The sequence below is a fragment of the Barbus barbus genome (genome assembly GCF_936440315.1).
Source record: "Barbus barbus genome assembly, chromosome: 1".
Lineage (NCBI taxonomy): Eukaryota > Metazoa > Chordata > Actinopteri > Cypriniformes > Cyprinidae > Barbus > Barbus barbus.
The window spans coordinates 25262303-25286239 of record NC_136729.1 but is presented as its reverse complement, the minus strand read 5'-3'; the positions used below and the strand labels follow the sequence as shown (position 1 = coordinate 25286239).

General features: G+C 39.2%; 2 protein-coding genes across 4 annotated transcripts in view; one reads left to right on the top strand and one right to left on the bottom strand.

Annotated features, from left to right (window-relative positions):
• Positions 1-7792, top strand: part of LOC306872218 (RNA-binding protein 33-like) — a 55680-nt gene extending 47888 nt beyond the window's left edge. For all 3 annotated transcript variants that reach the window (XM_079420709.1, XM_079420710.1, XM_079420708.1), the window contains exon 19: positions 1181-7792. In XM_079420709.1, coding sequence (XP_079276835.1) covers positions 1181-1229 — 49 coding nt within the window. In that variant the 3' untranslated portion in view covers positions 1230-7792. The remainder of the gene's footprint in view (positions 1-1180) is intronic.
• A 2237-nt stretch (positions 7793-10029) lies between these two features.
• Positions 10030-17710, bottom strand: LOC306868873 (sonic hedgehog protein). Its single transcript, XM_079415309.1, has 3 exons — positions 17150-17710; positions 13405-13666; positions 10030-11714 (listed from the first exon to the last, which is right to left on the bottom strand). Exons 1-3 carry the CDS (start codon positions 17447-17449, stop codon positions 11020-11022), a joined length of 1257 nt encoding a protein of 418 aa, XP_079271435.1. The 5' UTR covers positions 17450-17710; the 3' UTR covers positions 10030-11019.
• Positions 17711-23937: the final 6227 nt, after the last annotated feature.

Sequence of the window (23937 nt, the reverse complement as noted above, 5' to 3'; positions counted from 1 at the left end):
TCTTTCTCCTCACGGTTGTGATGTGTTTTCGACACATTATACAGATAGTCGTGTTACTACAAAACTTCAAGAAGCAGTTGTTTTGCGGTCGCACATTGGCTATTGTGAAAGCACTGACATAATCATATACCCGTCATCATCCCGATTTAAATCCTAAATATCAAACATGTTTGACATGATCGGGGCGGCCCTGATTTGTGTGCGAGCAGATCGGGAGGTGCAAGGGTCTATCTCTGAACGCCTCACATTACCAGATAATCCGCGCCAAACAAAGATTCTCGGGAGGGGGAAATCGGGGCTAAATCGGGCTAAAAATCCTGTAGTGTGAGCCAGGCTTTAAAGAGACATGAGTTAGTTACTAAATTTCAATTGCTTTCCATGTCGAAGGACTTTGCATTGTTTCTATTTAATGTACTTTTAAAGTTTGGATCACATTAAAAGCGTAATTTTTACATTAGTGAATTATTTTCGCAAAAGATCCAGCCCGTCACCGTAACTCACAGTGACTCACAGCCAATGAGCCATCAATGGCGTTAATCGATTGCATGTCTTATCGAAAATTAATCGATCATCGACTAATCGTTGACATCCCTATTTTGAATCGAAACAGTGGATTCCTATAGACTTATGTATGTATTTCACCTTAATAGCTTAAAAACTTGTACTGTTGAAGTGTTGTAGAACAGTTACAAAATATCAAACCTCTGAAGTGTCTTCATATACACTATCAGTTAAAAGTAAGATTTTTAATGTTCTTCTGCTCACCAAGCAGTTATTTTAAATAGTAAAAATATTTCACAGTATTACTGCTTTTGCTGTATTTGGGATTTTTTTTAAAATGCAGGCTTGCTGAGCAGAAGAGAATACTTTACATTAAAAAAAACATTAATCTTACTGTTCAAAAACTTTTGACTGGTAGCATATGGTGTGAATATTAAGGTGTATTTTCTGTTGGTGTTATTGGCTGAAGCAGATCAGAGTCATTGGGCCTAATGTTTTATGTAACTGAAGGGCAAATAAAATGTGCCGAAATGCAGCATCAGTGAGTATTACTCATCAAAACAAAGAAAAAGAGCTCTGCTGCGACTCCACTTATTGTCATGTTTTGATGGAGATGCCTCAGATTAGCTTGCCATTAATGTGTGTCTCATTTTCATCACATGTTCCCTTGATTACATAGGCACATGATAGATTTGTCTCACATCGATGTTTCCATTATTGATGGCTGAGGAACAAGCCAGTTCAACAGACAAGACAACGAGAAGTGAGCAAGAAGAGAACGTCTTTTTCTGAAAGACAGACGCACAATCAGGAGGCTAAAGCTTTGTGAAAAGGGCTGTCGACAAACTCAAGCCACATGCATGAAAAAATCAAAAACAACGAGCCACACACCAGCTGTGTCCTGCTGGATATGGCACAGCACTGAACTCACATTGTCAGTGGCATGAAGTCTTGCTCTTGTTTCTGTACTTTCATTTATATATGGAGGGATCAGTAATGGTCTGAACCAGCAGGTGAAAAGAGAGACAAAGGTATGAAACCAGGACTTTTTTATGCCAGTTGATAATAGTTGCTCCCATCCTCTAGCTCTCAAGATAATCTTTTGAATGTCTGTTTTTGGTCAAATAGGAATTCTTGATTTATTGTGGAAGTTCCACAGTCAGTGACTTGAACAAAGTGTTAAACGGGTGGTTTGGCCTGATTGAATAATGTTGCGTATGCTGCAGTTGGGTTTGTCACCTGTAGAGGGCAGCAGATGTCTTCGGTATGGAGCTCTGTATGTTGGGGCACAGCTAAGGACATGTGGACATCAGAGCGAAAAGCACTGCTTGCTAGAGATGTGCTGTTATGAAACTTCAGGGACATATTTGGGTTGAGCTTTTCTAGTTGTGTATCTTTTGGAAGCCACTGTAATATTGCGTCTTTTTTTTTTTTTTTTTTGTGCATTTGTTTACGACTATTCAGGATCTTAAGTTTATTCATTGTCCCTTTCTCCATTATGATTGTATTCCAGTTGGGTTTTGTTCTGCGGAGCTGGAGTGGTGGTTCACGACGCATGTCTTTGTGACCTAAAGACAGCTGAAAAACTATTTGACAAATGGCTTTTATATTTTGATTTTAGGTTTTGGTGCTGGAATTGCATATTTAGATTATTTTAACCGTTGTTAGAAATGGCTTCTAAGAAAGAATTAAAGGCAACCAGAAAGTCCCCTCTTTTGGTAATACTCCTTTTTTAATGTGTTTAGTTTTCAGCACTTGTTGTATGTGGAAGAGGATGACTGAATCATGGCCTATGGGATGATTTGATAGGATTTTATTGTAGGTTTTGATGGCTCTCTGTTTGCTTACAAGATGCAGGATGTCTAGAGCACTAGATGAGTTTGAACTGTCCTGTTTACAACAACAGCTTGGTTATTTGTTTGTGAAGAGAGATATTTTGGACTGTTTGTAATATGCTTATGACTTTGGCTCTGTTAATTGTTTTGAAGTTTGTCAGATGGGAATACAGGTTACTGAATCTGAATTGTGAGTTGTTAGAGATAAGGATTGGTCAAGATCAGCTCCCAAGTATCCTTATAAAATCAGTTATCTCCATTTTCCACTTTATTTTTCCATTTATTTAGTAAGTTGTTACCCAAGATTTAGATTTTTGGAAGGTGTTTTTTTTTATTTTTTAACAAATCCCATACATTTTCAGTCTCCAGTGAATATATTTACACTCCCTCAAAATAATTTCATGGCTTCAATCATGAGTATTTCACACCTCAAATTGCTATTATATCATTTTTATTTATAGTAATAATAATAATAATAGTTTGTGGTATTGTGCAAGCATATGCGAGCTTGGTCAGGTCTAATTGTACAGCTTAACCTAAACCTTCACGTTATGGCCCCAGAGTTGATCTTAGATCTAGTCCATTACAGTTTTCATATTTGTGACTGTTAATCTAATCCAAACACTTTAAGTTATACGCTACATGTATAGCAAAAAACAAAGTCTTGTTATAGTATCTAAAATATACCAATTTTAGATACTATAACAGTATAACAAAATCAAATTATGTTTAAGCCATTTCAATAAAATCAAATATGTCTGTAGATATCAACACATCCAGGTCTGCAATTTCAAAGGATTTGGGAGCAACTGTTATCAGTGGTCACTTTCTTGTATATAATGAAGAAAAAAAAGTGTATGAAGCTGTCAAGTCTGTTGTTTTCTCATTTTGAAATCTTTCCATGTTTGAAATGGTTTGAAAATACCTACTAGTACGTGACTGGTGAATTTCTTTTCTCAATTTGTTTTTATATGTCGATATAAAAAGTATTCCTTGGTCATTTTACAACAGTTTTGTTATTGGAGAACTTAGAGCTTATTATTTGAGGATATTTTAAAGATGAAAAATAAAAGATGGTCACATATATACCATATAAATACGGTTATGTGAAGCCAACTGTCTTGATCACCATTAACTGTTGTCCGATGTTGTTTTGTGTTTGAAGATTCCCTCTTGCATATTACTCTGAACACAACATACTCATTTCCCCAATTTCCTCCATCCTCCTGAATGTTTCTTTGTTGCCAACCGTACAAACGGGGAAAAGATTTTGTTTCCAATTAAGGTGCCACGATTTCTCTCAAGTCAGGTGAATTGAATTTTGTGTTATGGTTCTAATGCTCACTGTGTCCAAGACTTTGGGCCATTATTATGTCTATGAAGTTAATTTGTAAAGCTGCTACCCTTCAGCACCCTCTTGTTTTAAGATGCACTTGTAATTTGCTGAAATGCCATCTTTTATTATAATATAGTAGTCGAGTGTGGTTAATCACAGTACCTTATTTATCCATATTGTTTGTATTAATAATTTGCTCCATGAGTTTTGAGGAATTACAGAAATACATATAATGGGTAAGATTATGAATAATGTTATAAAGTACATATGGCTCCACTTAAAAAGCTTTTTTTTTTGTTTTTTTGTTAACTTTGAGTTTTCTTGACATGTTCTGTTTAAAATTGGTATAGGGCACAGATTTGGTTTGTTTTTGTTTTTTTTTCAGTTGCAGTTGCACACGTTTATTTATTTGTTGGTTTGAATGTATTTATGTAAAAAGAGTTAATCCTATGGATTTAAAATGTTTTATCTAGTCAGAGTTTTTTTTAAACTGTAGGTATAAATCTTATAAGACACATAATATTTATAAACAGCCTTATAAGAGAGAAAAACTGATTCATATTGAATTTTTTAGTAACTTCTTTGTAAGTGTAGAATAACTTTGGGGAAACTGTCCCTTTCTGATCTGTAATCACACATGTGACACATCAAGTTTTCAGAGATGGTCTCTTTTTGGCAGATATTTTTCACAAGCTGTGTAGTCCAAAATAATGGAAGAGGTATTATGTGATAGAATCAAGAGTAGGCTAAAAGTTTGCGCTTTTTGTTTTTTTTCTGCCAGTCGCAAGTGGCTGGTACACTCCCAGTGTTTTATTTTTTTTACCGCGGATCCTGCTGCTATAGAGCAATTGGCCAGTTTATAAAAACACCAGTATTGCCCACTGCTTCAGAATTAGATTAGTTAGTTTACATTTATTTCTCATAATGGTAGATGTGACATTTTCCCCCCATAATTGCAGGGGAAAAAATGTTGATACTTTTCAATTCTGCTGCTTGTTTTGTATAATAATTTTGCCTGTTTTTACTCACTGTTTTAAGCGACAAACACGATGTGCTGCTTCCCGTTGGCAGCAGTATGATTATTTGTTACTTGTAATTAAGCCATTTTTTCTCTTTTTCAGGACAGAGCTTCAAGGGGCACAGAAAGGAGGGTTTTTCATAAAACAAATGCTCTGCACTCTTTTCCATTCTAAGGTGGCATTGGTTTTCAAAAGGACTATTTAGAAATGTACAGATTGTGTTGAAACTCTACAAAGGAACGTTTTTTTGGTGTTGTAGTTACAGATTGCTTGAAGTAATACTGGGTGAAGTTCTGTGAAGCTGTTTTACGCCTGTTTCACACATACTCCGTTTGCGGAGTGTGTTATTTTTCCGCACCCATGTTAACGGATCAGAGTGTTCACACTGCACACGGTTGCGGTCCAGAATTGCTCTCCAGCGGTGCGTCTGCAGCAGTGCAGCGATCGTTTCCACACCGAGTCTATTTTTGCTTTGCTGCACGCGCTGAATTGATGTGACAGCTCTTTGTTTGCAGTAAAAATGAACATGGATTGACACGGAAGTGTAGTTAGTTTACAATAAATAGATATGTCTACGGTGTTTCACAGGCTTTTTGGCTATAAAACAAAGAAAAGTGCACTTTTAGATAAACAAGGCAACATATGCACTTGTCTTGTGGAGGTAGAAAAACAAAGTTCTTTCAGACCCGCGGGACTGTTTGTAATAAAGATTTAAATGTAAAAGGCACGACTGTTTCTGTCAGTGGTTTTAATTTAAAATATTTGTGATAGCCTAACACAACGTAGGATGTATGCTGTTTAAATGTGTTTCCACTTGCTTGAGCAACTTAATATACAAATCTATAGCCAAATGCATTTAATACGTAATTGAGTTTAAACGTGAATGTCTATGAAAGATTGTGTACTGTGATAAAAGAGGATCACAATGCTGAAAAAGCACTTTCAGTATAGGCTAACAACGTTTGGATTCAAAATCAAAATAATGGATAAATGTTGTGTTTGTGGTAAACAGGAGCGGACTGCAAACGCGTCCTGTGTGTAAACACAATGAGTCCGTGCTGCTTCTGCACCGCACACTGCAAACAGAGCGTGTGTGAAACAGTTCTTATACATTAGTGTTGGAGTCATTCTGTGGTGTGATAGAGTTGAGAGATTCTTTGCAAAGTGATCATAGCATATGCATGTTAAAGTGCCTCTATTATGGGTTATGAAAGCTTCATATTTTGGTTTTGGGAGTCCCCAACAACAGGTTGACAAGCACGCAAGGTCTTAAAACACTTTCATTGTCTTATAATATGCATTTATTTTTACCTTACTTGCTCAACGACTCCCAAACGATTCGCTCAACGATTAATTTTTCCAAACCCCTCCTTTGCGTCATGCTATCTGCGGTGATTGGTCCGATTTGGTCTCTTTTTCATTTCGTCATGCCTGTAATCCCTGATAAAGCAGCGTTTGTGAGCACAGTGGTGCTTTGTGTACAGCCGTTACCGGGGAAACCGCTATTTTTACTGCTCCAATAGCAGCGCTTGGTGGCAAAGAATGAATTAGCATTTTCATTCAGACCAATGCAAAAAGACCAACAAGTGGGCGGGCGATATGCAAATGATTCATGTTGACATCGACATGAAACGGCTTGTGATTCGTTTTAAAAACGACTCGTTTCAATCATTCAGAGTCGACTCTCTTTTGAGAGATAATAATTTTATACACAGTGCACTTTCAGATTTAAAACTTTGCAGGATGTTTTCATCCATAATAGGGGCACTTTAAAACAACTTTGAGCTGGTGAGATTGTGTTTTGAGAATAGTCATACATACTCGCACTAGCAAACAACCATTGCTGGTATCATTAACTAGGACAGGATTGTGCTTTAAACTGTATATTAGGTCTACAGAATGGTTTTGAAGATTGATTCAGTCTTGCTCAGCGCTCTGTGGATCTGGTGCAGAATTAATTTTAACTTGGCTAAACTATCAGGTTTATGGCTTCTAAGCAAACCTTAGCTGCTTAGTTTTGTGACTTATGTTAGATTTGTGCCCTGAGTATTAGCTTAGTATAATGATTGACATACCTCATACATTCCCAGACCTGCACCCAGGTGCAGTTCTCCCCAGTTCCGCCCAGTACTGTCGTTTGCACAGCCGCAACTGTGCTGTGTTGAGCTTCTCAGAAACATGTTCTGTATAGCTTTAACTTTTTATGTAGTAGTATGACTCTGATCGTTATTATAATGAAAATGTTTTATTGATTGTTCGAGTGTCACTCCACACTCCATGAAAGAAACAGTGCTTTTGAAAACCACGGCATAAACAAATCGGACGTCAACTAAAATATTGAGCTGATGTGAAAAACCCTCCTTTTGGTTTCAGTTCCAAATAATGTCGTGTCTGTCTACAGTAGAGCTGCCTCCAGATGATGCTAACTTGTCTTCATTTCTCAACAGGTGCTCTTCAGTTTAAGTGCTGCCAGATATCCCTTCTTTCGTGTTTTTTCTCTCTTTCTCGCTGTCTCTTTATTTATTTTTTTCATTGATTTTCATTCTCCCTCTCTCTCTCTTTCATTCACTCTTTCTTTGCTCTTTTGGAGGCTGGATGGGAAAGCGGTTGTTGATCTCAATGTGGTGTTTGTGTGAACATAATCCTTCTGTATTAAAGCAGGGGGACCTTGCTTCTGGATTTCCTTTCTGTATTAGCCCACGTCCGTGGAAGTTTTGCGTCTCTGGGACCACACCCTACTGAGTTCCAAAGTTCAAAAACTTGCACAAAGCCCAAGAATGATCTGTACTCTCTTGCCAGCTATACACACACGTTGTGTTGTTGGACGAAAAGAAAACATTATTTGGAAATCATTATTGTTTGGGGGAAATGATTTATGCTGTTTTGATCACCGTTTTGTTGTCCCTCGCTCTTGTATTAATGAAACTGTTTTGATTTGTCTGAAATGTGTACACCAGACTGTCCTACATGTTGAATTAGGAAGAATATAAATGGTGTTTGTTTAGTAAGCTTTCATGGAGCTTGTCAAATGAAAACCGATAATATGCCTTGACTGTACTTGTTTTGAACAGTTACTTGAAATAAATCCGTTTCCTGGATTTTATCTTCTCTGTTGCTTGTTGTTTTTACGGACTGATAAATGAATAACTTTTGACACTCACCTTGCATCTGCTTGAGATGTTTATCAATTGTGAGCAGCTCATTCGTTAACTTCTGTTAATATTACTTAAAATGTTCATGTTAGTGATTTAATAATGTTAACACGCACAACTTTTGATCTTGATGTATTAGTAAATGTTGAGATTAATGTTAAGATGAATAAATCCATGTTAACGAATGAAACCTTATTGTAAATTGTGTCCCAAACAATCTTTATGCCACTCCAAACTCTGGTTGTCTCTTGCGTAAATATTTATGTAATCAAGGTAATGATTGGAATTTAACGATAGGCAAGCTTTATTTCCTTTGCACCTCACAACAGTTGCCGGTCCATTTTTGTTTGCAAATGCCAGCGAGTGTTTGTTGAAACAGTTGCTCTCTCTGCAGACACAAGGCCCCTCTGAAGGATTAGTTGGTTTTATTTACCTGCTCCGAGGAATGCTTTCGCCCGGTCGCTTTTGTGTCTGTGTAAATGCTCAAGGTCAGGGCTGAGAGTGAGCCTCACCAACAGCTCTAAAAAGCAGCAAAACCTGCAGCACAATGAAGTCTTCTCAAGAAATGGTAGTGGAATTTCTATTCGTGTTGCAACAGAGTTCAAAAGCTCAAACTTCCATTCACTCACTAGTTAACACCCTTCAAAGTGTCCGTGCACACACATGCACACATTCATCATAAAAGACAAAAAATGGATATGGTTGTATATGTTGTATAGTGCAACACAAAGATGGTGAAGACACTAACCTAGCCCATCTTTTATATTTATTGATCCTTCATGCTGATGTTTTTGGCATTGCTGTCTGTATTTGCACGTCAGTCAGACAGGAACATTGACTTTAGTACTGTTCTCAATAGCCATTTTATCCTCTGAGCTCACATTGATAATATTGTGCAGCAGAGACTTCACATGAATGATATCGAGGTGTGGGAGGTGCTTGTGAAAGTTTGAAAAGTTTTGAATTGGTGAAGGTGACATTTGGCCATTCAGCTTCTGCTGTGGATGTGATCGGCTTTTGGTCATTTCAAAGGTGAATGCATATAATTGCTTTTTCATTTCACACAGAGATAGGGAATGTCTGCTGTCTGGACTTGTGAAAGGGTTCGGGGCTCATTATTAGATGGCTGCAAAAGGTTAGGCTGTCATTTGCTTGCATGCATGTAGAAGCCACATATTACAATTCAGAATTAACCAAAGGAAACCTTAGAGTTTGGGTTTTCTAAACCGTAAGTTAGGAAAAAAGCCGCTGCGCTGACTCGTGCATCACGATGGGAAGTGAAGCGCTTGCTCTCGCTGCACCTGGTGCGCCACCTGTTTCACTAAAGGAAATCTTCACTATAATCCCAATTACATGAAGACCGGAAAACTGTGTTCATGTGTTTAAACGCAACCATGGGGTGGTGGAGACTTTCTATGTCATCCATGTGAATTTCTTCAAAAAAATGAGCATTTGATTGCGTCACATATTTTTGACGTGATTCTCGTGGCGGTGAGTAACAGCAACACTACAGATCTCCGCTTGTGAAATCAGCAAATCTAATAAGCAAAGCTATTTCCAGTGGGAAATGTGTTGGTGCGTCTAAACTAAAGCACGCAAACAGTGGCCTTTTTAATCTGCGTGAGAGATTTTCAGATGTTATTTGCGAAGGACTGTCCTCTTCATATTTAACATGGGACCACAACTTTTCGCAAGCATACAAAATCCAGATCAAAGACTTTTTCGCGTCTTACCGATAGCCGTTTTCAACAGTAGCTACGATTTAACTTCATTTCGCATTTGTTTGAATGGACTTCTTGTTTCTCTCAGTCGAGTTTTATGCAAGCTGAATAGCCGGATTTACGTGGGTTGGAAATGGAAACATTATTGGTCGACTCTGTCAGTTAGCGTTTTTATTGTGACAATAAAACACAAGTCGTAGTCCTGTTTAATTATATGCATTTAAACAACCTGTAGGCTAGCCTATATCGTTTTTCTTGCACAGCAATGAGCATTACCAGCACAGTTCATATTTTAATAGCAGCCCTTGAGAGCCGACTATTGAAACAACAGCAATAACAATGAAATATTTATGAGCGTTAATAACAATAATAATGATATTAAATCTGATTATTGAAATGATAGGTGTAGATGTTGAATGTCTGCATTTTCAACGGATATTCGTGAAACAAAAACATACCAACGATCAGTTTGAATATTTTCTTTATCTCATTCATTTATAATAAACATATAAATAATAAATTCTATACATTTCCTGACACCTTGCCTTGATGAAAGGTAGGTTAACTGGTATGGCCACTCAATCATATGCTATCCAAACTGTGCATCAGCTGCATTTTATTTCTATAAAACTATTTACCTATTACAAAATATGAAAAGAAAAATACATTTTAGTAAATGTACAGTAGTTACTTGTTAATTTGTTTAACGAAACTCTTTGTTCTTTACTGTGGGACTATCATCGTTACTGAATTGTCAGAATGTGCATTTCGTATTTTCTTAAAAGAAGTACAAGAAACAATGAAACCAGAGAAGACGTATATGTCTGTCCCACTCTGACAACCAAAGCAATGACAAAATAATAGAGAGCTCTAAAAGAGAAAACAGCACAAGACTGCAAAGACTCTGCACCTATTTAAATTAAAATATATTCTCGTATCTTACACTATTTCAAATAACGAAAAGTGATTAGGTAACGATCGGTCAAAATCTAATGTACAATTCTGTGTATAAAAATATAATTTCTGGAGCCCCACGGCGTTTGCTTACTCCTAAAATATAACAGTCATTTGCACATATGCACAGAATGTTACAACCTGTCATGAAAGTTTCTTTCTTTTTTCTTACTTTTCTTACATTTTTTTTCTTCTTCTTTTCCTGCTTACATGAGATATACAAAAATAGATTCTGCACCGCTGGATGACCACTGCATTCGAATCCGTCTGTGTGCCTCCAGCCTGAGTTCACGCGAGAATAAATTATGCAAAGAAAACTTTTAAGGCTCCATTTATTCTTTGAAAATGACATTTCTTTTAAAGTCATTGTAATAAATATCCCAACTCCGCTCGGGGCCTTTGTCTCTTTCTCTCGCTCTCTCTTTCTCTCTTGCTTGTACTAATATTGTCTTATATCCTACATTAGTGTGATTTCTCTCGCTTTATTTCCATGCGAGGGTTTCAGCTTGAGTTTACTGACATCCCCAAAGGATGAAGCATGTGGCTGTCCAAAAGCCACGTTCCCATTTGATACAGGAGCTTGGAGTACCAGTGGACTCCCTCCTGTTGTAAAGTCGCATTGGGCTGACTGATGAAGTTTTTGGGGAATAGGGCCGATGACACGTCGTGATAGAGCCTGACGGGCGCGAAGGCCAAATGCGCCAGACTGTGGTCCTCTATTACGGCGTAACAGGACGCCAGTATTCTGTCGACCACAATAGTCCCATGAGCAGTCACTGGTGCGAAAGAGCCCTGGTGCTCCTCGGTGTATATCCGCTCCACGATGACAGATTTAAGCTGACCGCTATCATCAACAACCATCACCTTTTGTCCGGCTCTGACACTGCTGGCAAACGCGGCAGTCATGGTGTGCAGATCATCCGTTGAGTTGTCGAGGACAAAAAGGAGGTGAGCAGCGGTGAGGGTGATCTTTTCAACTGGTTCTTTCGTTTCTATCACGTAAAACACGCGTCGCGTCGCGGAGTCTCGGTCTGTGAACATGATGAAGTCGCTGTACACGAGCTTCCCATCGCCGTCCGCCGCCAGCACTTTGTCACCTGAGTTCAGGTCCTTCACGGCCTTCTGTCCCCCGTCTTTGAGCGAGACCAGAGCCGAGCCTGGGAAGCAGCCTCCAGATTTCGCCGCAACCGAATTTTCTGTCGAGATAAATAGCAATATTTCTTATCCTGCATATCAAGAAGTTACATCATAAACATTTTACGCTAATTTAGCACATTTTCACTCTTAAAAATAAAGGTGCTTAAAAGGTTCTTCAGAGCGTCTCTCTCTTACATTTGTTTAATCTGAAGAACCTTCTTTGGTGAAACAGAAAGGTTCTTCAGATGTTAAAGGTTCTTTATGGAACCATTTAGACAAAAAAAGGTTCTTCTATGGCATCGTGAAGCACCTTTATTTTTAAGAGTGTTGAGTCGTTATTGGCGAAGTTGTCGGGTTGTCAAGTCAAAACAGCTCGAAAAACATGCGCGTAAAGCAGCTAAATCTGCCCCAAAGTCGCCTCACGTATAAGAAAAAGTCTGAATAAACAAAAGAAAACGTGGCAACGGGAATTAGGCTGTAAATCGAAAGCTTTCCCAAAAAGCAATGTCTTTGTGTGAGATGAAGGAGGAAAGAGTCTGGACTGCTCTAATTAAAAACCAATAAAGCCCGCACATTGTCATTCTAATGCAGCTTGTGTACAGAGCACTCTTGGAAAAGGACACTTCTGCCTTTCCTTGCGCCTCTTTCATATTTGCTCAGGTGCAGAAACTTCTATGTGACAATTCACACTTATAGAATGAGAAAACCCCAAGCAGGCTCAAATAGTATTTACTCAGCCCTGACACTTTTCCAAGGCTCTAATGGTGTAGATTTGAATGTAAATTAGAAATGCTAGCGGTGGTCAATCAATGCTCTCTTCTTCTTTGCTTTCATTTTTTTAAAAACCATCCTGCTCTCCGTTGTCAAGCTTAATTACAATAATTCGGGCCTTGTGGGATTTCTTCACATTCCTATCTCTTGGGTCGGTAAACAGAGCTATAGAATGGACTTTTCGTCTAATCCCCTCATAAGATTCTAGGGCATGAAATAAGATGGTGACCATTGAGAAACAGATTTGGGCGAGCGAGTTCGACCCGGCTCTGTCAAAGCCTGTAATGTATTTGTAAATGTGTTTAGAATTCAAATGATAAAATTTGGTGAACGAGCCAATATGCCCCAGCTAAATTATCTTCGATCAATGTTAAACTAAATCAAATCCTGACAAGAATTACAACGTCATTGCCCAAGTGATGCCTTCATCGTATTTTTACAAGCGCGCGTGTGAAAATACTATCCTCAATTTGTTTTCATAGATCTCTAGTAAAATGTTTGTACAGTGTGTGTTCTGTTGCAGTGAGTGAGCTTGTGATGACTTGATAAGCGCTTCCTTCAAAGAGACAGAGTGGGGCGATGTAAGATCACTTCATATATTGGTTGGCAAGTCGTTCTGTGTTTAACGCAGCGTTATGTGTAAAGGTTTAAAAGCAGGTCTTATAGAGGAATAGCTTTAAAACAATTTGTAGCATTTGATTGCTTATCACTTGATCATTATTTATAAATCCTAAAATATACAGTAGATTTATTAATTAGAATAATATTTGTTAGAAATAATAATTATTTTGCCAGAAGTTTTTTATGACACTAATACAGTACAGTTCCAGTAATATATAAGAACTTTTTTTTTTTTTACTGTATCAGTATTTAAAAGCAGTGTTAACCCTGCTTTTTTTCACATGAAATTCGAGTGTGAAACATTCATGCCCATCACTTCTTTATTTTGCTGTTCCAATCAAGCTGCCATGGTCTTACCTGCTTTGACAGAGCAATGGATGTGGGCTTTGGACTCGTAATAGACCCAGTCAAATCCAGCCTCCACAGCTAACCGAGAGAGTGTCCCATATTTGCTCTTGTCTCGATCAGAGGTGGTGATATCAACAGCTCTTCCCTCGTAGTGGAGTGATTCTTCAAAATGGTGACCGTCCTCATCCCAGCCCTCTGTCACACGCAGCTTAACCCCTGGCCACTGGTTCATTACAGAGATGGCCAGTGAGTTCAGCTTGTCTTTGCATCTCTAATAGAACAGAGAGAGAACAGGAAGAGGTAATTAACTGAGTTTTAATACATTTCTATTCATTCATCCATGTTGCCATAAGCATTTTTACTTTACAAATGTATAAATAATGTTCTGAATCTCCAAAAATAATAGCATAGCTTACATAAAAGCTGTTTGCACCCCTAAATAAACCGACAGGTCTAATTTATTTAAAGACATAAACTGGTTCAGTAGTATCTTATCATTTTCTCTAACCTTCTCAAGGATCACAGCTCCTCATCATTTACTGACAATAATTCTGTAATAATAGATAGATAGATAAGTCTAGACAAACAAGGTGACTCTACGAGGAACCTGTATTTACACTGGAAATAATTCAGCCTTGCATGCAAGGTTATTCTGCCCAAAGAGCTTAATGAAAAATTGATAAGTTATTGCATTCGCTTCACTGATCTAAAACATATAGATCCAACCAGGGAAAGGTGTGACTGCATCTCTTTCAAAGGCCAAAATACATGCAATGGCAACTTGAAATGAGAAAACAATACTAAAAAGGGATGTTTGAGTTTGTACTATTACTTTAAGGTTTAGAGCAGTGGCTTTCGCCGAGGTGCAGGTAGCTGCGGAATATTAGGGCATGTTTGGGTGGTGCACCCACTAACCTTACCCGAGACCTTGTGTTGAGATGCTTGTCCTTCTCCAGGACAACTCTTCCCAACACTTAACCAATATGTCAAATAAAACCCCACAAAAGACTCTTTCACTGCGTCCAAAAGGAGAAGCAACTACTCATTATTCTTGCAGCACAGATTTGCTCAAGGGACGTGATGTGATTGCTTAACCGACAGTCTTTCAGAGGTTATATAAAATCTATTCAAAATATGCTTGCAAATTGTGACACTAAGCCAAATTAATACCTGCAATAATTCACACACGTACCCTCCTAGCTTTGACTTGCTCACTCTCTCCCTCTTTCTCTCCCCCCTCAATAAGTGCACACACACAGACAGACACACACACCATTCTTAGCCTATAACATCCTATACTTGACTACCATCGCCTCACTTTCTACTGATTTACTTGACCCTCTAATTTTCATATGTGCAGTGAGGCCACATGCACCTTATTACACTGGATTATATTCCATCATAAATTAGAAAAAAAAGAGTATAGTCAATTATAAAATATAAAATGTTTCAATTCACTCCATTATGTCTTTAGTCTCTATTATAAAAACTGTGTCTACCATGTCTTTTGGATCTGTCAAACCACCAAAAACTTACTGTGCTTCACAGATGTGTCGTCTTATATGTGGCTACATGCATTTTCATACTGATGATGTGTGGAATATCTGTGGTCTGAATGGAAAATGACAGAATGGTACTTTACCCTAATAGAAATACAACGGATTTAGTGATTATACTTGGAATCTGCTGCCTATTATAGCTCTACAGCACTTGTGGCACTTGAATGAGAGAGGAAAATACAAACGAGGCACCGAAAGACACAACCTAGCACATTCTGAGCAAAACTACTGGGGATTCAAGAGCCGTGAAGCCTAAACTCTTTATTAATTCATTGGGTCGTGTGCCGCAAATCAAGCCAAATTCTGTTCAGCCACCATGAAGCGCAGCGGGAACCCCTGTGCCGCCGCTTTGTGCCCCACACGAGGTTTGTTCAACAAGCCGCCTAGTCCCAGTCAGCGACTAATCTCCTCCCGAAATGAACTGTTTTAGAGGAAACACTTATCAGCTACCTGTCAGAGCAAACAGCCTCCTGGATGCTCTCGCAGTAGCGCGTAATTTCGCGAGTAGCACCGTTAAGCCCAATTGATTACACAGCGTGTTCAACCAACAAACCATCTCTTACACTCGGGTGCGCTTCTCCAAAACATTTGTTAACATGACACCTCGTTAACTCCCTTTGAAAGACAGACGTTCATTTGAAGTTACAAGATTGCAAGGGTTTTAATGGCAGCGTGTGTGCCCGTGGGTCATCGCACACTTATAATCACATTCACCTTAAGTAGAGTTTGATATACATCTGAGAAAACCACACCAGACAGGGGTTTCATCTTTTTTTTAAGGACCAGAAAAGGGGAAACTTTATAATGCACCTGCGAGGCGCGTGTAAATCCACTTTGGTTGACATTCGCAATGTTTCAGCAAACCTTGTCCATGCGATAATCAGTCATGACTTAGACTTTGAACCTTCGAGCTATTCAGCAAAGACACGTCCGAAATAGACTAATAAAGATATTATACTCAGACTAATAGTTTTATAAATTACACAGAAGCAATCCTGAATATGCACATTATAGAAAAAATATTTTCGATGCATTTACTAAGCAGCAATGTAGTTGTTCCTTTGCTTTGCAAAGGGTCAGAAGTTCAAATGATCCCTGCTAATGCGACGAGAGTGGAAAGCCATGTTGGGGACAGACAGCCTATTCCCGAAGCTGTCTGATTTTATTCCACAGGCCTAGCTTTGCTTGGAAAATAAAATAAATAGGCCTAGAAAAAAAGAGGGGAAAGAATGACTGAAAAAAAGATAACATGAGTTGTGTGAGACAGCATAAATGTTAGCTATAGCCTACAACCCGAACAAGAAAACAACAAAAAACACTTTATATCATTTTGGAGTAACACACAACTATAGCATTAACCATAAAATAAATAGATCTACGTCTTACTAGTAAAATAAAAACAGTTCCCCGCATCTAAGTGATTATTTACATATAGCCACCTATTTACCAAAATAATAGCGCTGTAATTAAAATAATGTTGCACTAGTCTATTCCTGGAGCGTACCACATGAAACTTATTTCAGGCTGTGTGTCACTTGATGTTACTTATATATCGGTCAGTTGTACAACAAATAAGCTATAGATTATACAGCATTGCCAGCAGATGAGCAAACTCCTGAATAATATCGAAAAAAGAGGGCTGAAGACACAGGCCATTGTGTCTGATTCTGTCACTAAGTGGTACCGTCCTGGCCCAATAATAAGCAGAAACAAATGGAAGAGCATCCTTCGAGAAATGTCAATATTTTCATGCCCTGATAAGCAGTGTCTGAGAGCGGATGGGCTGCGGTCTGACTAAGCGATCCCATGAACATGTATGTTTAATTTCGTTCTATATCTAGCTTGTCATAAAACTGAAATATTCTAACCATCCCTTCGGATCAGGTGCCGTACCGATCTAGTAGGATCTCCACGTTTTATAAAACAGATAACGCGCGTCCGATGTAGGCGGACAAAAATGCGTAGATAGGAACAGAGAAGCGCATAAATATTTCACGCTACCTTCCACAATGAGGGTGAGCAAGGAGGCAACCAGCCGGTGCTCTCTTGATGGCATTTCTCTCGCACAGCTTCATTAGAGAGATCCATGCAATGCCGTAAAACTAATTCACAATCCCTGCACGAACTGTAGCTACTTTCCGAAGCTCTGACTCCCAAACAAGCACCGGTGCAATTTCTGAAGGGAAGGGAATTACCTGTGTCATGAGTCTGTCCGCGCCAGTGTTCTCCTCATCCTTAAAGATAATGTCGGGATTGTAATTTGGAGTAAGTTCTTTAAATCTCTCCGAATTGCGCGTGATCTTGCCCTCGTATCTGCCGCTGGCCCCTAAGGTCTTCTCCGCGACATTAGGTATAAACTGCTTGTAGGCGAGAGGTGTCAGCTTCTTGGGATGTCTTCTCCTGCCGTAGCCTCTGCCAGGACCGCAGGCCAGTCCGGACACCACCAAGGACAGACTGAGAAGAGACACCAGCAGTACTCTCGCCATAAGCCGCATTTTGCCGCACGGTGAATCTCGCTGCGGTGTTCTAGGGCGCCCTGCGCGGTGTGTCTAGCAGGATTTCTCGTTCTCGCTGCGCGGATCTCCGGCGATGTCCTTGCCGTCTCCTCAGCTCACGCGTGTCCCTCGGCGCCGAGCCCTACCGTGACAGGTGCGGAAATGTGCGTCTGATAACGCATCGAAGGGTTGCGGCGTGGATGGGAAAGGTAAGACTGACCTCGAAATCACAACGGTAGTTGAAGCCACAGCCACTTATGCGAGAAGCCTCTTTACTCCTATGTATTATAGCTGCGATCTGAGGTAGGGAGGGACCTGATTGGCTCGACGGGACGAACCCTTCTGATGTTATCCCACAAAACAGACGTGCAAAAACCTTTCAAGAAGGTGGGTTTCAGGGGAGGGACACGGTGAGATGTAAATGCATCAGTTTCCCCTCGCTGCTGTCTGTGAGGCTGCGACATGCATGTGTGCTCAGCCCCATCCGTATGTGACCTGCTAATGGACCAAGTCATTTTGTCTGTATGTATGGTCCTGCTTAAGATGTATGTAAGGGTAAATAAATTGCGCGACTTTCGTTAAAAGTTTGGTTTATTACAGACGGTGTAGACTGTGCTTGTGCGCATGAATAAAAATAACCACAAACAAAGCGATCCCAAATACAATCCAAAACATGGCAAAAAAACAGACGTTTTAATTTCATGCAAACTTTTTTCCCCTTTTTATTTCTTTAATCGCATACTTATCAGGTTAATCACTTGTTGTCCCATTCATCTCTCAACCTGAAAAAAAGCCAGTTTGGTTTATAATATGCATGATAATTATTATCCTTTGTGCAATGTCCCCCTATATCAGCATCATTTTGCCAAGGTTTTAGTGAAAGGTTCAGTTTCTAAACAATTTACAGGATTTAATTTTCTTTGAAATATTGTCCAAACGTCTATTTCCAAACTGAAAAGCCAGGAATGTTTTGATTAATTTAGAATAAAATGAAATATTCCTCCCTCTCTATCAGCTGCAATTCCATTGGCGTAGAGATTGAGAGAGTAGGAGACAGACATTAAATTAGCTCTTCTGCCCAACACAGCTTATTTGTGATATTGGAAAGGGCTCTTCCTGTGCACACAAATGCTAAGCTGTCTGTTTGGGAGAAAGATCAGCCTGCAAAAACCCTGTCACCCCTTAAAGTCCACTTCAGTGACAGATTAAGCCATGGTAACCACTGTGTTCCCTGGCCCATAGCAGAGGGTAAGGTATGTGTTTCGTTGTCTTATTTTCCCTTGTTTTCACACATTTTCCAGACTGCTCTATCAAAGATGGTGGCTGCTTGTCTTGAGAAATACATTAAGAAGAGCAGGGCCCCTGCTGAAGGTTTTGTTCAATTGAGCATGACACAGGTGATTTAGCTTAACTGGAAACTAATTCTTTGTCAATTAATAAACTTATACACTATATTAATTCTCAGGATGAAGGCAGTGTGAACCTTTTCACAGAATGTCGACAGCCAATTGGGGCAGTCGTGGCCTAATGGATAGAGAGTCGGACTTGTAACCCAAAGGTCGTGGGTCTGGTCCGGTCTCAGGTCCGGCAGGGATTGTAGGTGGGGCGAGTGAATAACCAACACTCTCTCCACCCTCAACACCACGACTGAGGTGAGACCCTTGAGCAAGGCACCGAACCCCCAACTGCTCCCCGGGTGCCGCAGCAATGGCTGCCCACTGCTCCAGGTGTAAATGTTCACTACTGTGTGTACACTTGGATGGGTTAAATGCAGAGCACAAATTCCGAGTATGGGTCACCATACTTGGCCACACACCACTTCCCCTTCCCCTAAAAATTTTTAGCAGTTATTCTCTTCTAAAATAACTTTATAAGCGCCAAATACGCAACCGAGAGGTAGATCAATTGCTGCTTCTAGCAAATAGTCACACAGAAGTTAATTGGTCATGATAAATGAGATTATGACCACCTGGTCAGTGTGATCTAAAAGAAATGTACTGTGCAGAGTATACTAAGGTTTTCTAAATGCTGTGATAAACACATTATGAACTGGAACTTAATTGATACGAAGTGATTTTGGTCAGTGGGAATTACTACAAGGAAACAGAGGAGACACATGTTGGAGTGGAGCATGATTTTCTTGCTCCTCTACAATTACATCTCCGCAACTGCATTCATCAGCAATTAAGAGATCACTGATATTGTTTTCCATTCCTTTATTGTTTTTCAGACTTCATAATTACGCAGACATCCTATTTCAGGTCATGCATTCATGTAACTGTATGTGTAGCATGAATAAGCCCTACAAATAAACAGTGTCTCATAATTCTGGGACTCGTTCAAGATCATGTGCCGCCCCAACTGACTAATCCTTTGAGAATGACCCTAAGCAGTTAGTGTACAGCGAAACGGTCTTAAGGACAAGCATTCTGTGGAGGAACTCGGGCAGCTCTTTGTGTTGTTGTGGACTGCAGGGAGTGGAACGTGGGGAATTTCACAATCGCGTACCTGAGGTTCAGGCTCAACTCCGTCTCGGAGTGTGTAAAGAGTTTTTTATTTGCCTCGCTCAGCCGCTCCCTCTACTTAAACACAGCCTCAGTCCTCTCAAGGCCAAGGCAAGACAGCCAAGCCCGAGGTCAACCCAACACAGCGGGAGGGAGAGGAGAGTGTTAGAGATGCGCAAATACATGCTGTTTTCAATTCGCACAGAGATTTAGGGGGCAAAGGGGGCTGCTGAGCACTAAGAGTAATTCATAAATCCTAGAATGATGAAGAAAAAAAAAGCATGTTATCAATAGCATTTTCATATTGACTTAACACATTCCACTCAGTGCCATTAAAAATGCCATTGTGGAGGCTGAGAAAACCAATTTAGTCGTCATCAGCCATTATATAATACTAATGACTAGTGGTTGCATGGTTCAACCTTTTGCTGTTTTCAATACTATACGTGGTTCCATATTTATTTAGAATATTTAACACTCCTGGAAAAGAGATGTCAAAGACACCAGAACTGTAAAATGATGGACAGCGGAAGAAAATATTATTGCAGTGATATGGGAAAGTTCAGGATACAAATGAGTGAGCACATGAGAGTAAACCATCTGCTGCAGCATGCTTTGTTCAATTGCCATTTGACCTGAGGACACAGATAGTATCTATTTAATGAACTTGGGGTGCTTGTGGCCTGTGCCATATTACCTGGAGCAACAGTAATTTCTCTGGAAATGTAGTCAACGTTCAACACAGCTGACCACAATAACCAATGAAAAGTGAAAGCATCATGGCTAGTAGCCATGCAAATCACCATCGCACCATGAGAAGTGCTGCCTTTGAAGACATTCCACAAGAATAGTGAATGATTTCAAAACATTCCCACACTCAAAAGTCTCCTGAACAGGTTCCAGGATGTTGCTCACTGAACAACATTACAGCCAATATTTTTCATATTGATTGTAAAATTAATTGTTAACTACATGTGTCTGCACGCTTCAGCTTCTGAGGTGATAGATAAGGATGAGTGTTGTGACGTCATCAAAGATCAGGAGTGGAGCAGTATGATCCCAAAGACTACTGCTGCTGAAGAAGAGAGAGAGAGAGAGAAAGAGAGAGAGAATGCAGCAGTTCCTCATCACAGCCTTGGATAATGACCTCATTCCGGTCGCCAGAGTTTTGCGATCGAGGGCAGCATGATTGTACAGGAAAGAAGCAAAGCCTGAAATGAAGAGAAGAGGAAAAGGTGTGAAAATAAAGCAGAGGCTTTGAGGTGAGAATTATATGTAAACAACAAATGATGCTATGATGGACTACCTTAGATTGCAGAGTCTCAAGACACACCTCTTCAAGAGTCCTTTAGTGATCTGACCCAGATGGTTTGTCTCTAGCACTAAATCAGCATTACATTTAATCAGAGTACAAGCAAAATAAACAAAATTAAACCCTTGTAGAAGTTTATTTTGGGAATTTTCTGGTTTTCTTGAGCACCTGTTGTGGTTATTGTCATTTAATATGTGGCTCTCTGGAACACTTGTTTCTGCCTTTTATTTGATTTTGTTTTGTATAATTACTACTAAACTGTATAACTGACTTTTGTCCCAGGCAACCAGTTTGCTACAGAACTGTGCTAGTTTCGTGTTTTTATTTATTTAGTTCAAATCAGAGCCCTGATCACCCAGTTTTATTTTGCGATAAAGATAGGATGACTGTACATTATCCCTTACTTATGTGGTATGTTGAAAAGAAGAGAGCAAATAAGAAAAAACAAGCTCTAAATCCCAAGAATAGCCTAAAACAAATGGTTGAGAAAGTCCAGAACTGCGTCTGTGGGCTTATTTAACATCCTCACCTTGTTTTACAGGCTCTAAAGCTCTGATATCTTGTGGTAGCTTCAAAAGCACAATCAGCTTTCTAAATCTATTTATGGATCTTAATAAACTCCAGACAAACTTGCTTCAAGAGATGTTTATTGTTCAGACATGTTTCTGTGTGTTTTATATTAGGTATTTGTTCAAGGCTCAGATTCATTTCTAACTAATAACCATTCAGAGCAAAGGCATTTGTCAGTTTTATAAAGCCAGCATCAACTTTCGCAACTATACTGAAAAGAAGCGAGAATCTCTAGAAAAGCACCTCTAGATGTAGAAACTGACAGTTTTATTAATCAGTTAAACATTACTTTTTGAGATTAGCAGGTCAGCTTTATCGAGGTAGAGTCTGTTCGAATAATAGTTTCCTGTAGATGAGAATCATATTAGAAGCATTCGAAAGGTGTGGTTCAGATCTGTGGAATTTTCCCAGAACAAGCAGGGGGGATTACTGTATAGACAGATAGACAAACCTGCACCAGCCTTTTCAGGTGTGTCCTTTTGCTAGAACAAAAAATCCACTTTAGATCTCAGTTCTACTGTTAACCTACAGCAATATAGAATTCAGTGCCTGTTAAACCATCTAATGCTCCTTCTCTGTGACTCTAAACGACTTACTCAAGGCTCTCTTCATATCCACCGTTGTTTAGTATGTGGCAAAAGCCCAGCAGACAGACACATGACACATGCTTGCAAAGCTTGCACTAGGTTGAGAGGCGGTACAACTTTAAAAGAATATTTTTTTCTCTGTTTTCTATTTAATTGATTTGGTCACTCCCTCATGTAGTCTATGGCAAACATAATACTTTTTATAGTCTACAGCAGATGAAGTTTACAGAAGTTCACCCCACACATCATTGAAACAGTTTTGAGAATGCAGGAGTTTTGAGAATGCACATTATGACACCTGTGTATAGAAATATTCTTGTTTTGGCTTTCACCCTATCTTTGTGTTAGCTGACTTCACACCTAAATCAATCTCAGCTGTAATCATAAGATTATGTTTACACAAACTTAATACAAACAAGCTGAAACTATAACATGTAAACATCAACCAACAGTTTTTGTTGTTTCTGCCAAGAAGCCTTTTCTGTAAAATGGGATTACATACACACATTTACAGAAGACAATAAAAATGACTACTGTTTGTACTTTATACAGCTTGTAAGCTCAGGCACTTTAAGTGTTTGTACACTTTTCTCAATGATGCAACTTAAGGAAATGCAGAGCGCAGAAACATCAAACATCAAGTTCCCCGATATTAATAATCAAGAATATTAATGACAATTTGAAGCAGCTAAATCACAAGGAACCTTTCAGTGTTTAATCACACTTCCACTAAATGACATCCTAATACGTAACAATATGGATCGTGTTGGCAGGTGGTTTGATCTGTATGTCTGCACAGGTGGGAAAGCACCTCAACCTTTATCTTTATGACTGTAACTCTGTCTGACTGGAAGGGGGTAGGGCGATTTAAAGCACTTCTACTAATGTGACCATAAATGTGAAGACCAGCATCACAAAGACAAAGATCACAAAGAAAACAGGCAGGTGTGAGTATACAGTATGAATATGAAAGGCAGAGATGTAGGAAACGTGTAGAAGAATGCATATGTAATAATGTGTACATGTACACACATTTGATTCAGTATTCACGATGCTCTAATTTCAATCACATCATGTTACATTTTTAAAATTAATCACACTAAATGAGTTATTTGTATTTTTGGTGCTCACTAAGGTTTTCCAACTTGAAGTCAAACTGAGCCGTATGAGACATATCCGAGGCCACATCCGCGGCCTACGTCGCTCCAGTATAAATGACAGGAGGGTGCATAAAACCTCACCAACTTGCCACATTAGAACTGAAGACCCGGCGTAGACTAACACTCACCACTCACAAATGTGTTGAATTTTTCTCCACTCCAGTGCTGTTGTAATATATCCATGTCTATAGTGGAGAGCAATTCACAGATTTCTCAGCTTTAGTATTTCATGCTGCTCTCAGCATTTGTAATTACAATAAACAAAAATATGCCATGCTCTGATGAGTCAAAGTTGTTTTACTTATTGTATTGTTTCTTTAAAAACATTTTTTTATTCTTTTTGTTGTTGTAGTTA